Below are 12,679 nucleotides of genomic sequence, written 5' to 3'. Positions count from 1 at the left end.
GAGGGAGGTGGGGGGAGGGAGGCGGGGGGGGAGGGGAGGGGGGGAGGGGGGGGGGGGGGGAGGGGTGGAAGGAGTCCCCGACTTGAGATTGCGTGGTCCTGTGAGTGGTCGGGTGGTTGGCGTTGCTGGTCAACAGAATTGCGGGGTGGGCGTGATTGTGGGGAGGGGGGGAGGGGGGGGGGGGCTCAGAGAATGGCATATGTGCGGTGTATGGGAGGGTGAAGAATGGATATGGATATGGGAGTGAGGATGGGGTTCGAGCGCTGCTCGGATCGGATGGAGACAAAGTGATGCGCGTGCGTGCGTGTGGTGGGTGCCCAGCGAGGAGGCCTGCCTCACAAGCGCTGCTCGCAAGCGCTGCCCGGCAATGATCGGCAGTCCTCCCGACGTAGATAGCTTGACATAGTTGATACTTGGGTCCAACGTGGTTACAGCATTGTAGGTGCCGGGAAAAGATGCATCGGTCATGATGACGTGGGCGATGATCTGTCGAAGGTTCGACCAGCCGCCGTGGTGGCGCCATTCGGCAGCAACTCGCCGCAGGCTCCGCACCGACGCTATCGTGACTGTCCCGCACCTAGATGGCGGGCACTGGGGAAGGGCATCTCTTGCCCACCACTTGTCGCGGGCACTAGAACTCGTGTTCGCTCCTGTATCTGTCTACCACCGGCTCGTCGCCCTTTCCACGCCAGTCGGAGCGAGGCCGTGCTGCGCAGCCCGGCACAACACGAGTTGAGCAGAGTGTAGGATGGATGGCATTCGGCTGGCCGGCCCAGGCCTGGATCGGCGGCCTGACGAGCATAGCCCACACAGCGGCCTGATCGATGACGGCGAGTCGACATGGTCGGCGAGCACGGCGTCAGACGTCCGGTTTCGCTCGTCGCGACAGACGTCGCTGCCAGTGGTCGGCGAGGTCGAGCTTGTCGACGAGGTCGAGGCGTGCGCCTCATCGATGCCCGCCGTCGTGCCGCTCCTGCAGATCCGCAACCGCATCCAGACTGAGGCCGAAGACGACGGTGTGGCCAGTGCGGCCGATGTGGCAGCCGCTGGCGACGTGGTCATGACCATGGCCGACGATCTGCCTGGCGAGCGCGGGTTCGGCTCGACAAGGCTGGCGCGATCGGGTTCGACCGTAAGCGTTGCGACCAGCGACATGGCGTCCAAGCTCCACGACCGCAACTTGCTCATAGCCGAGATGTTCCCCTCTCAAGTTGTTGTTCCACTCGCAGACTCGCTTGTCGACCTCCAGCCGGTTGATCTCGGTGGCGTCGACGCGCTCCCCGTCGCCTTTCACAACGATCGCGGCGAGAAGCAGCACAAGCTTGAGTCCGACACGCCGATTCTGCTTCCAGACTCGGTCCTCCACGCGGGGACACCAAGCTTTGCTCCCCGCCACTCGTCACGGTCGCAGTCGTCGTACCGATCGTCGCCGTCACAGTCGGTCCTTGTCAGCCCGACGTGCTCAGAGTCGAACGCGCTCGGGCTCGAGTCGGGCGCTGTTGACGACAACGATGACGATTGCAGTGGCTCTGAATCGGGCACGACGTCGGCGGACGGCCTCCTTGCTGCAGTCTCGTCGTATGGTACGATGGGCACGACTTCGGTGCGGCCGCCGACCATGCAGCGCAAGATCCGGTCGGCCTTTCGCCGGCAGCGCGAGATGATGGTGGTTTTGGCGACGATCTTGGTCTCGACACTTGTCGCGGTGCTGGTGGTACCAGACTTTAAGCTACTCGGTGTTCGTGCGTGGCGGCTGGGTGCCTTTATCGTCCTTGCCACGTGTGTGTACATGGTGACGTACGCACTCGCATCGCTGGTATTCCTCGCGCTGGCACGGATGATCCAGCCGCTGCTCATCTCCCAGTACCCGCGGTGGATTGCTTATCTTGCAGTCTTCATTCTCGCGCAGTACTTGTGGGAGCGAATTCTCGGCACGCCTTCGGCGCATGTAGAGTTGTGGGAGTCGACCATCCAGGCCGCGGTTGTGTTTGGTGTGGGCAAGCTCTTTCAGATTGCGCTCAAGAAGGCATGGATTGTCAAGCTCAATCGCAAGCTGTACTGGCGGCGGCTGTCGCAGACGATTCTGACTGAGAAGACGATTTCGCGGCTGCTGATTCCGCGGGCGCTTCTGGAGCATGTCGACGAAAGCTCATCGTCGGCGCAGTGCACCGAGGACGAACTCTCGTCTGCTGATCTGGCGTCCGAGAATGGCGTACGGCACGGCGGCAGACAAGGCAACATGACAGCGCGGCGGCGGCGGGCTCGCGATCCGATGGGTGCATCTGACTCGGACGATGAATCGGAGCACGCGCTAATGGAGGCAGGTGTGGAGCTGGCCAAGCTTGGCTCGGCCATGCCACCGCAGGCAGCCATCGACATGCCGACGCTGCGACAGCAGACAGCGCTGCAGCGTGGGACGCGTCGGCCCAAGTCGGTTGCCGATCAGATTCGGATGACCAAGGAGGCCGAGGTGCGGGCCGAGCAACAACGGCTGGAGCGTGAGCAAGCGCGCCGCGAACGGCTTGGCCTGCCGATGCGAGCGCGGATGCAGCGTGCAGGGCGCGGCGTCGACGGCTTGCGGTATCGCGGCGTGCCGGAAACCGTGGCAGAGGTCGTGCCTAATGAGCGGCGGGCGTCGCCATCTGGCTCGATGGCGAGTATGCCGAGCGCACCGAGCGCGGAGCCCGGTGGCGCGCGCAGTTTCGGGGTCAAGAAGAGGCCCGGCCCGGCGGCAGAGGCGCGCGACTTTGCGTCGATGCAGCAGGGCATGTACTCACTTCACGGAGTGACGACCGAAGAGCCGAGCATCGAGCAGTTCTCGCAGCTGTGGCAAACCATGGTCCGACGAGCCGACTTTCTCCGCAAGTCCAAGCCTTCGTCATTCCGGAAGATTGCCGGATCTGGGCGGCGGATGCGGCGGTTTGCGGCGCGGGCGGCCGAGGCGATCATGGACAACCTCGATGTGACCAACCGTGGCTTCCTGGTGGCCAAGGACTTTTTCCCGTTCTTTTCTACCCGTAACATGGCGCGTGTTGCATACGTCCTGTTCCGGCGGCAGGCGCGCGGGGCAGTGACGGTCACCGACCTCGCGGCCATCATCCGCATGCACCAGGCCGACCGCCAGCGGCTGATGCAAGCGATGTACTCGCGCGACTCGATCGGTAAGACGGCCGAGGGCATTCTGGACGTGGCGTACGTGGTCATTATGTTCTTTGTCATCATCTTTGGGGTGTATGGCGTCCCGTTTGAGCAGTTCTGGCTCTTCTCCACGGTCCTCCTCTCGTTTGCCTTTGTATTTGGCAACTCGCTGCGGTCGATCTGGGACTCGCTCGTCATCACCTTTGTGGTCCGGCCATACGATGCCGGCGACATCGTCAAGCTCGCCACCAACCTCATTCCGGTCCGGCTCATTGTCGACCAGATCAATCTGCTCACCACCGACTTTTACGGGTTTGACGGGCGGAGGTGGACGCTGCGCAACACAGCGGTGCTCGACGCCGGCGTGGAGCAGCACACCAAGTCGCGCAACTTTTACACCGAGATGTACTTTCACTTTGAGAACACGCTCACTGCAGAGCAACTCGAGGCCTTTCGGGCCCGGGTCCAGGACTGGCTCGCCAACGACGATGCACCGTGGGATCTCGACGACTACGCCCTCTTTGTCGAGCGCATCTCGCCGGCCTCGGAGACCATCGTCGCCTTTTGGGTCGGCCTCAAGTCCATCTCGTGGCGCGGCTACTTTATGTACAAGGCTCCGCTCTCCAACCTCATCCTATTCTGCCGCGAGGTTGCCGCCGACCTCGGCATCACCTTTTTCATCCCCAAGCGCTACCTCTACGGCGTCGGCCTTGATGCCCCTGTCCCGCCCGGCACTGAGACCGCCTCGTCTGCCCCACGTCCGCCCATCTTGGAACTTGGCGAGGGTGCCGTTGACGGCCCTGCGCGACTTGGCTAATCTCCCACGACCATGTCCACTAGTCTTCCCCCTGACGCTTTCTTAACAGAGATCACATCGGGTGGCTGATGGCGAGTCGGCGGGCTGTCGGGATGGCGGCGGGATAGCGAGATGGCGGCGGGATAGCGAGATAGCGGCGGGATAGCGAGTTAGCAGCAGAGCTGCCCGCCCAATATTGCGCGCCCAATCACAAAGAATGTCACATTGCCCACTTCCCTTCCCACGTCACCACTCCTCCTCCCCCCTCCGCCTCCCTCCCTGTCCACACGCACACAAACACACACACACACACACACACTCGCTCGCTCTCTCTCTCGCTCTCTCTCTCTCTCTCTCCACTCCTCACACCCTCTCATCAACACCCCCACCCCCACCCCCCAACCCCCAACCCCCCGTCCCGCCCCTCACCCGCATGGCGCCTGACGTGGCAGCGCCAGCACCCGCAGTTCAGAGTCGGCCGGCCGAGCACAAGCCAGGATGGGTGGAAGAGTATGCGGCAAGCAAGTTTGGAGTCCAGCTACTGTCGTACGCGCGGCTTCCGGCTTGGCTCCGTGACAACGAGTACATCCGATCTGGCTATCGGCCTCCGCTCAAGTCGTTTGTCAAGTGCTTCGAGTCGCTCCTCTACGTCCACAACGAGACGTGCAACGTGTACACCCACCTGGTTGGGCTTGTCATCTTTGCTGCGCTACTCGTCTACGGCATCGCCTCGGGTTGGATCACCGACGGCTCGTTCTTGCAGGGTCTCAGCTTAGTGGTCTTCTTCACCGGCACTCTCGCGATGCTCCTCTTCTCCACCCTCTTCCACCTCGTCTTCTGCCACTCGCCGTCGGCGCACTCGCTCTTCTCGCGGCTCGACTACACCGGCATTGCTCTGATGATTGCCGGCTCGTTCTTCCCCTCCATCTACCATGTTTTCTTCTGTCGCCCGGGCCTGCAGATCATGTACATGTCTATGATCTGCGTCTTTGGCGCGGGCTGTGTCGTTGTCTCGCTGATGGAGAAGTTTGCTACACCCGAGTGGCGCATGGTCCGCATGCTCCTCTTTCTCTCCATGGGCTGCTCTGGCCTCCTCCCCGCCATCCACACTGCGTTTATCTACGACTGGGACCACATCTACGACGCTTTCGCCGTCGGATCGCACGCCCTCATGGGCCTGCTCTACGTCGGCGGTGCGCTTGTCTACGGCCTACGCCTCCCGGAGCGTCTCCGCCCCGGATGGTTCGATATCTTTGGCCACTCTCACCAGTTCTTCCACGTCTGCGTTGTCATTGCCGCCGTCTCTCACTACCGCGCCATCGTCTCCATGAAGGCCTGGCGCATGTCCCATCCCTGCCTTGTCCAATGAACTCCCTCCCCTATCTACCCCTCTTTGTCGCCTTTCAGCAATGATATCAAGCACCTGCAGCGCGCTCAAGCTGGCGTCGCCCGCCCCCCCCCCCCCCCCCCCCCTTCCCCCCCGCCGCCTCGCCCGGGCCGCCCTGCAACCAACAGCCGAACACCGGTCAGCCGTGGGACCGCGTTCGCCCAGCCGCCAAGCATATGCTTCCCAAGCCACACTCCTCCCCGAACACACGCATCCCCTCTTCCCTTACACACACACACACACACACATACATATACACATACACACGTGCGTACGCATACACACTCATTCACCCCGCCATCCCCCACACGTCGGCCATGGCGACCCGGGTGGCCGGTACAGGCTCGGCTCGCCGGACGGGCGCAGCCAGGGGTCAGCAACGGACCGCCGCATCAGCAACAGCCGCAACCTCGGCATCACCACCGAGCCACAGACTCGCACCGGACCACCACCAACAACAACGGCAGCCACAGCAGCAGCAGCAGCCGACTCGAACGCTCTCGCCGTCGCGCGCACTCTCGCCGTCGCGTGCGCTCTCACCGTCGCGCGCGCCACGGAAGCCCATCGTCTCGCGGTTGCCGTGGGAGGCCGGCGACGGTGGCGCGGGCACACGGAAGCGGTCGGTCTCGCCGGCGGCGCGGTCACGATCAAACTCGCCGCAGTTGAGACAGCTGAGAAGGGTCAAGTCGGTTGAGGGAGCAGCGGTGCAGGAGGCGGTCGGCGCGGCTAGGGCGAGTGCGGCCAGGTACGGCAGGACGGACCGGCCCGAGTTCTCGCGGTCGTCCGAGACGGTCATAGCTGGCGTCGATCCGTACCATCTGAAGGAAGCGCGGCTGGTCAAACCAATGCAGTCGTACGCCGAGTACGATGTCGACGCGGCGTGCCTTGCCGAGTCGCTGGAGCTTATTCCGTGCTCGTCGTGTGGCCGCAAGTTTGTTCGCGATCGGCTTGGCAAGCACGAGTCGATCTGCTCCAAGGAGCGGTACGTGAGGACACGGTTCGACTCATCGCATGCGCGCAAAGCAGGAACAGGGGCCGAGGTGTATGGCGAGACTGGCTCGTCGCCGCCTGCCCGCTCGCGGTCGCCACTGCCCGACGGTGCCGCCGACGCTTCGGCACCGGTTGCAGCGGGCGCCGCCGGCTCGTCGTCGACCCGCCGCCCGCGCAAGCCGCCCATCCGCGGCGGCAAGTCGACACGTGGGAGCAAGCCTTCGCGTGGGAGCTCCGCCGCCGCGTCAGCAGCAGCGGCAGCAAGTAAGCGGCGGGCGAGCAAGAAGGCGCCTGGCGAGGCGTCCGACTCGGGCTCGGGGGGTGGGGGGCTTGGCGCTGGCGCCAACCGGCGGCACGTCAAGGGCACGACCCAGCCGGGCTCCAAGTATGGGGCGCCCGTGCGGAGCGGGCGGCGGCGCGGAAGCAAGCGTGGAAGCAGGCGGCGGGCGTGACACGAGCACAGCTGCAGAGCTTTGCATTTATGTTCCGCCGCTGGCACTCAGGTCCGACGGCGGGTCCGGCGTGTGCGGCCAGTCGCCGACGGATCCGTGGGTGAGTCATCGGCCGAGGCCGTGCGGGTCCGCCGGGTGACGCGGGATGCCGACGAGGAATGTGTCGACGAGGCATTAAGGCTCTCGTCGGATGATGACGGCGCAGGCGTGGTGTCGACAGCTCGTGCAGGCGCCGGTGTGGAAGCCGGTGGCGGCTGGTCGCGGGTGACGCGCTGCGCCTTGATGGCGTTGATCCGGGCCTGGACACGGGCGATGATGCGTTCCTCCTCGGCGAGCTGTTCGTCGAGGGCGGAGAGGGCGGCCGCGCTCCATTTGGGGTCGGCCTCGGGCGTCATCTGGGTCTCCAGCTCGGCCACCGAGCGGCGAAGCATGGTCATGTACTTGATCGTTTCTTGCAGCACGTTTGTCTTCTTTGTCGACCGCGCCATCGAGAGTGATGGCACAAGCTCGGTCAGCCGTGCCAGCCGGAGCTTGATCCCGTCGCGCCGTTGCTTCTCCACCGATCGGTGATGGACCCGTCGGCGGACTTGCTGCGCCTCCTCCTCGGTCATGCTCTCCAAATCAAAGTCCTCCAGCGCCCGCTCGACCCGAGCATTCAGCTCGCGGATCTCATCGTCGTTCATACTGCGCCCTGATGCAGGTGAATCGAATACGGCTGAAACCGGTAGCTTGGCTTGTCCGACCTTTGTAAAAATATGCCGTTTCTCCGCGCGGCTCCGGCAAAACCAAGCTTGACTCCTCAGGCGGGCTTACTGGCACCAATCGACCACAACTGCAGTAAGAGACGACAAGAGAAGATCGAGGAGAACAGGAGCAAGCACGGGAGGGGGGGGGGGGAGGGCGAGCACTGAGAGTAAGTGATATGCGTGGTGATGTGTCGTAAGCCAGCGTACAGACAAGAGCGAGATACTTGGCCTTGGTCAGCCGTGTTTGGAGAGCTCTGCCGGCAGATACCCCAATTTTCACCGGAGCCCTGAATTCACCAAATGTGGTGGTGGCAGCCGGTCAGCCGTAGGGAGGGAGGGGGGGGGGGGGGGGGGAGGGGAGAGGGGGAAGGGGGGAGGAGGGGGAAGGGGAGACGGGGAGGGGATGCGTACTGGGGTAGAACCGGGTTGTGGTGTGGTGGAGGTGGCGAGGGCACGCTGGGGGAGGTGGCGAGTGAGGGAGAGTGGTGGAGCGGGTGCAGCGGCGCTAAGCGATGCAGCAACCGACCACGTGGTGGGGGCGAAATTGGGCGTGGGCGGTGGTGGAGGCGGAAGAGGGGTGGGGTGAGGAAGGCAGAGGGAAAGGGGGGGAGGGGGGGGGGGGGGGGGGGGGGGGGGAGGGAGGGAGGGAAGGACGAGGAGGGGGAAGGGGGGGCGTGTAACGTCAGGTTGTTCCATCCCGGAAACAGTGGGCATGAGGGCATGAGCAGGGCTACTCTCCCCGCAGGCCCGAGCCACGAGGCGGGCAGGAGAGCGGCCATGTTGGGGCACTTACATGCGCTCAATGACAACAGCAGACGCGCCACCGCCGCCGTTGCAAATGGCAGCGACGCCGAGCGAGGCGTCGCGCTGCTGCAGAATGGAGGCGAGGGTGACGAGGATGCGCGAACCGGAGGAGCCGATGGGGTGGCCGAGAGCGACGGCGCCGCCGTTGACGTTGAGCTGCGACTCGACGTCGATGCCGAGGAGGCGAGCGTTGCAGAGGGCAACGACGGCAAAGGCCTCGTTGATCTCAAAGTAGTCGATGTCGGAGACGGCGACGCCGGCGCGAGCGCAGGCGCGCTCGATGGCCGGAGTAGGAGCGTCGGTAAACTTGATGGGCTCCATGGAGGCGTCGCCCATGCCAAGGATGCGGGCGATGGGGGTGAGGCCTGCAGCCTTTGCGGCGCCGTACGAGGCGATGACGAGGGCCGAAGCGCCGTCGTTAATCTTGGAGGCGTTGCCCGCGGTGACAGTGCCGTCCTTCTTAAAGACGGTACGGAGCGAAGAGAGCTTGTCGAGGGCCATGCCTGCGGGCTCCTCGTCCTCGTCGACGACCGACTCACCGCGGCGCGACTTGACGGTGACGGGCGCGATTTCCTGGTCAAAGAGGCCGGCTGCGGCGGCCTCGCGAGCGCGCTGGTACGAAAGGGTGGCGTACTCGTCCTGGGCGGCGCGCGAGATGCCATGCTCAGTAGCGCACGCCTCGGCGCAGACGCCCATCATGGAGCCGTCGTAAGCGTCGGAGAGCCCGTCGCGGGCAATGCCGTCAAGAGCCTTGGAGTGGCCGTAGCGCGAGCCCCAGCGCGAGTCCGGGAGGTAGAACGGGGCCTGCGACATGGACTCCATGCCACCGGCAAGGACAAAGTTGGCCTCGCCGAGGCGGATAGCCTGGGCGCCGAGCATGACAGCCTTAAGGCCCGAGGCGCAGACCTTGTTGACCGTCGTCGACGGGACGCCGACACCGAGGCCGGCGCCGATGACGACCTGCTTGGCCGGCGCCTGGCCGACGTTGGCCTGCAGCACGTTGCCAAAGTAGGTCTCGTCGATGGCAAACGGCTCCGAGGCGACCTGTGTCACCGGATTTTTCTCGTCGGCCGGAGTGAGCGAGAGGCCAGCGCGAGCAAGAGCAGCCGACGCCGCTGCCGCACCCAGCTGCGGCGCCGTGAGCGATGCCAGCGAGCCGCCAAAGGTGCCCACGGCCGTCCGGGCCGTCGACACGATGACCGGGTCGCTGTCAGCCGGCGTCGACGAGGCCTGACGGGCTGTGGCAGCTGCTGCGGTCCTTGACGCGGTAGCGGCGGTAGTGGCGAGACGCGGGACGAGGTTGCGAAGCATGAGTTAGTGTGGGGAGGAGTATGGGTCGGGGACGGAGGGAGGGGGGGGGGCGTGTTACAGTACTGCGGCAACGTTGTAGATAATCGATAGGGGATCGATGGTGGTTCGAGGACTGTGCTTGGGCTCGTCTAAGCCTGTGACGCCTCGCCATCGGCCACGGCATCCTCAGCGCTGGCGTTGGCGGCAGGCGCGGCGTCGGCGTCGGCAGCAGGCGTGGCATTGTCGTCATCGTCCGAGACATCGTCGTCGGCTTCGAGGAGGGCGGCGGCGTCGGCGTCATCGTCGACAAAGTTGTCGTGTTCGCTGGAGGGGACCTCGTCTTCGTCCGAGAGCGAGACGCCGTCCTGGATGACGATGCCGGTCGAAGCCGAGTCAGCGACGGCCTCGGCCGGGTCAAACTCGTCAGGAATGCTCACCTGACCAAACTGAAAGTCACCGTCGGCAAACGGGTTGCCGTCGTCGTACTCGCCATCGTCGTCGTCGACGGCGGCGCCAAAGGCAATGTCGTCGTCATCATCATCAAAGGTGGCCGAGCCCTGGCCAAAGCCGGCGAGAGCCTGGTCGGCGCCCGGCCCGAGGAGCTGCGAGAGGATGTTCTGCAGGTCCTCGATGGAGGTGAGCATCTCGCCTGAGCCTCCGCCCGAGCCGGCGTTCCCTGCGTTGCCGCCCAAGTCACCCGGGCCGCCCGAGCCGTCGGAGCCGCCCATGTGGTAGCGCGGGTCCGAGGCCAGCGGGCCGGTGAGCTCGGCGCCCATGGGCTTGGTGTTGAGCTCGTTAAAGGTGGAGAGCTCTGCAGAGACAAAGGCGGCCCACGGGCCCGAGTCGGCAAGGAGCGGGCCAAAGAACGGCGAGGCGTTGAGCGCGTTGCCGAGAATGCACACGTGGCCCATCGAGGGGAGGCGGAAGCCCTTGGGTGAGGCGACAGCCTCGGCGTTCTCCGCCGACTTGGCGAGAAGCTTGCCGGGCAGGTCAGCGCCGTCGGGCCCGAGTGCAGCGTGGAGGGCGGCGACGACGGCCGGGACGGCGGCGTCCGAGTAGGCCTCAGCGGCCGCAAGCGTAGCGGTAGCGTCGGCGACGGTGGCGCCACTGCGGCCGACGTCGACGGCGTGGGTGGCCGAGGCCGGGAGGGCGAACGAGCCCGGATACTTGCGGAGGATGCCGAGGACAAAGTTGGTGACGGCGGTGTGGAGGACGTTGTTCGAGGGCGAGGCGACAAAGAGGTCGAGAAGGAGCGAGACAACGTCAAGGTCGACAAGCGCCTGATCGATAGCGGGCGAGTTGATCTGGACAAGGGTGACCAAGACCGAGATACGGTGCATGGCCTCGAGGGTGACGCGGCGCGGGAGCGTGGCCGAGTACGCAGTCTCCAGCGGCTCCGAGGTCGAGGTGGCGCGGCGAATGTCCTCCACAAGAAGTGGGACGAGCGGAACAGCCATGGCCACAAGCTCCTCGATCTCGCCGAGAGCCGAAGCTGCGCGCAATGTCTTCCACTGTGTCCCGAGCTTCTTCTCGACCGGGACCGGCGAGTCGACCATGCCACCCATGGCGCCCGCCATGTCGTCCATCGGCGGCGCCGAGGCCGCGGCGAGCGAGGCAAACACGCCCGGCGGGAACGGGTAGCCATGGGCGCCAACGACGCCGACGTCGTCGCCGCCGCCGCCGCGCGCCATGTGCTTCTTCACCTGCGCGTCGGCGGCAAGGGCAAGAACTCGAAGGAGGGCGTCAAAGCCCGAAGCAAGCGTCTCGGGAGTCGAGGCGTACGTCACCAGCGCCGAAAGCGTCTGCGGGGCGGTGAGGGAAGCCCCAATGGACGACGCCGCAATCTCCAGCGACTCGACCGTGTCGATAAGCGACATAAAGGTCGCGGTGACAACAGCCTGCGTCTCGGGCTCAGCCTTGGCGTCAAACTTGGCCACAATCTTGCCGACCAGGTTCTGCTCGGCGAGCCAGCCAAGCTCGCCGTGCCGGTGCGCATACTCAACAAGGACCGGAGGAGCTCGGAGATAGGCTCGAGCTCGATGCCCTTGATCAGCTCGTCCACCACCGCGGGCTGAGCCTTCATGGCCGCAAACGCCGCGCTCGCGCAGTTCTGCATGACAAGGTTGAACACGGCGCCAAAGCGGTCGGCGCGGACCCGGGCGTTCTCGTCTGCTGCCTCGTCGGCAGCGTCCGACTCGGACATCGAGTCCATCGAGTCGGACGTCGGGCTGGCAAGCGCGTCGGCAGCAGCGGAAGAAGCGGCAGCGGCAGCGGCAGCATCTCCGTCGGCGGCTCCGTCGTCGGCGAGAGCGTCGGGCCCGTCGGCGAGAGCGTCGGGCCCGTCGTCGGCGGCGGCCGGCGCGTCGTCAGGAGTAGCAGCAGCGGCATCGTCGGCAGGCGCCGGGAAGCGCTCGTCGAGGGCGCCGGCCACAATTTCCGGGAGCGCCGAGAACAGCAGCTGCAAGTGGTCCTCGGTAAAGGCCTCGTAGACCGGCCAGCCTGCGGTGGCGAGGACGGCGCCGGAGACGCGGGCGTACTTGGCGTACGAGGCGGCGGCGGCGGGCGAGTTCGGCGACGCCTGCGGCTCGGCATCGGCGGTCGTCGGGTCGGCGTCGCCGTCGTCGGCGGTGGTGGCGGCTGCGTCCGTGGATTCTTCCGCAACTTGGACAGCAGACGGAGCACTTGCGGTCGCAGCATCTCCTGAAGCGTCAGCAGCAGGGTTCGGTACAAGCGCATAGGTGAGGAGGGCGCGGAGCGTCGAGGGCAACTTCAAAAAATTGACCAGCTCGCCATCCTGCTGGCGAACCTCGTCCACAAGGCTCTCCTCGTCGAGGAGCTCCTCAAGGGTGAACTCGGGCTTGGCGAGGATCGACGACACCGCCAGGTTGGTCCTCCGAAAGAAGGCCCCAAATTGGGAAAGCAACATCCTCGGGGTCTACGCGCGGTCGAGTATTCCCCACCCGCGTGCGAACAACCGTCTGTCTGTCCGCGGCGGCCTCGGCCCGTCGCGCCCACCCGCCCCGCCCACCGAAACGGTTGCATATTGATCTGTAGGTGGGGGGGGGGGGGGGGGGGA

The 12,679-nt window shown here is 65.4% G+C and overlaps 6 protein-coding genes across 6 annotated transcripts; 3 read left to right on the top strand and 3 right to left on the bottom strand.

The window, feature by feature from the left end:
• Positions 1-748: 748 nt before the first annotated feature.
• AMSG_01245 (uncharacterized protein) lies at positions 749-4,017 on the top strand (the record flags this gene model as incomplete). Its single annotated transcript, XM_013906399.1, has 1 exon — positions 749-4,017. The coding sequence occupies one exon, from the start codon at positions 749-751 to the stop codon at positions 3,953-3,955; it is 3,207 nt and encodes a 1,068-aa protein (XP_013761853.1). The 3' UTR covers positions 3,956-4,017.
• Positions 4,018-4,367: 350 nt separating this feature from the next.
• AMSG_01244 (uncharacterized protein) lies at positions 4,368-5,314 on the top strand (the record flags this gene model as incomplete). The annotated part of the gene is made up of 1 exon (XM_013906398.1): positions 4,368-5,314. The coding sequence occupies one exon, from the start codon at positions 4,368-4,370 to the stop codon at positions 5,301-5,303; it is 936 nt and encodes a 311-aa protein (XP_013761852.1). The 3' UTR covers positions 5,304-5,314.
• A 377-nt stretch (positions 5,315-5,691) lies between these two features.
• AMSG_01243 (adiponectin receptor 1) lies at positions 5,692-7,545 on the top strand. The gene has a single exon (XM_013906397.1). It carries the CDS (start codon positions 6,167-6,169, stop codon positions 6,761-6,763), a length of 597 nt encoding a protein of 198 aa, XP_013761851.1. The 5' UTR covers positions 5,692-6,166; the 3' UTR covers positions 6,764-7,545.
• AMSG_01242 (uncharacterized protein) lies at positions 6,776-7,970 on the bottom strand. Its single transcript, XM_013906396.1, has 2 exons — positions 7,921-7,970; positions 6,776-7,595 (listed from the first exon to the last, which is right to left on the bottom strand). The coding sequence occupies exon 2, from the start codon at positions 7,444-7,446 to the stop codon at positions 6,811-6,813; it is 636 nt and encodes a 211-aa protein (XP_013761850.1). The 5' UTR covers positions 7,447-7,595; positions 7,921-7,970; the 3' UTR covers positions 6,776-6,810.
• Positions 7,971-8,168: 198 nt separating this feature from the next.
• On the bottom strand, positions 8,169-9,648 carry AMSG_01241 (acetyl-CoA acetyltransferase). The gene has a single exon (XM_013906395.1). The coding sequence runs from the start codon at positions 9,622-9,624 to the stop codon at positions 8,299-8,301; it is 1,326 nt and encodes a 441-aa protein (XP_013761849.1). The 5' UTR covers positions 9,625-9,648; the 3' UTR covers positions 8,169-8,298.
• Positions 9,649-9,752: 104 nt separating this feature from the next.
• On the bottom strand, positions 9,753-12,546 carry AMSG_01240 (uncharacterized protein; the record flags this gene model as incomplete). The annotated part of the gene is made up of 2 exons (XM_013906394.1): positions 11,666-12,546; positions 9,753-11,600 (listed from the first exon to the last, which is right to left on the bottom strand). Exons 1-2 carry the CDS (start codon positions 12,527-12,529, stop codon positions 9,753-9,755), a joined length of 2,712 nt encoding a protein of 903 aa, XP_013761848.1. The 5' UTR covers positions 12,530-12,546.
• Between the last annotated feature and the right edge of the window lie 133 nt (positions 12,547-12,679).

This window comes from Thecamonas trahens (genome assembly GCF_000142905.1).
Source record: "Thecamonas trahens ATCC 50062 unplaced genomic scaffold supercont1.5, whole genome shotgun sequence".
NCBI classification, from domain to species: domain Eukaryota; order Apusomonadida; family Apusomonadidae; genus Thecamonas; species Thecamonas trahens.
Note: the sequence above shows the minus strand (reverse complement) of the source record. Positions and strands in the feature narration are given on the sequence as shown.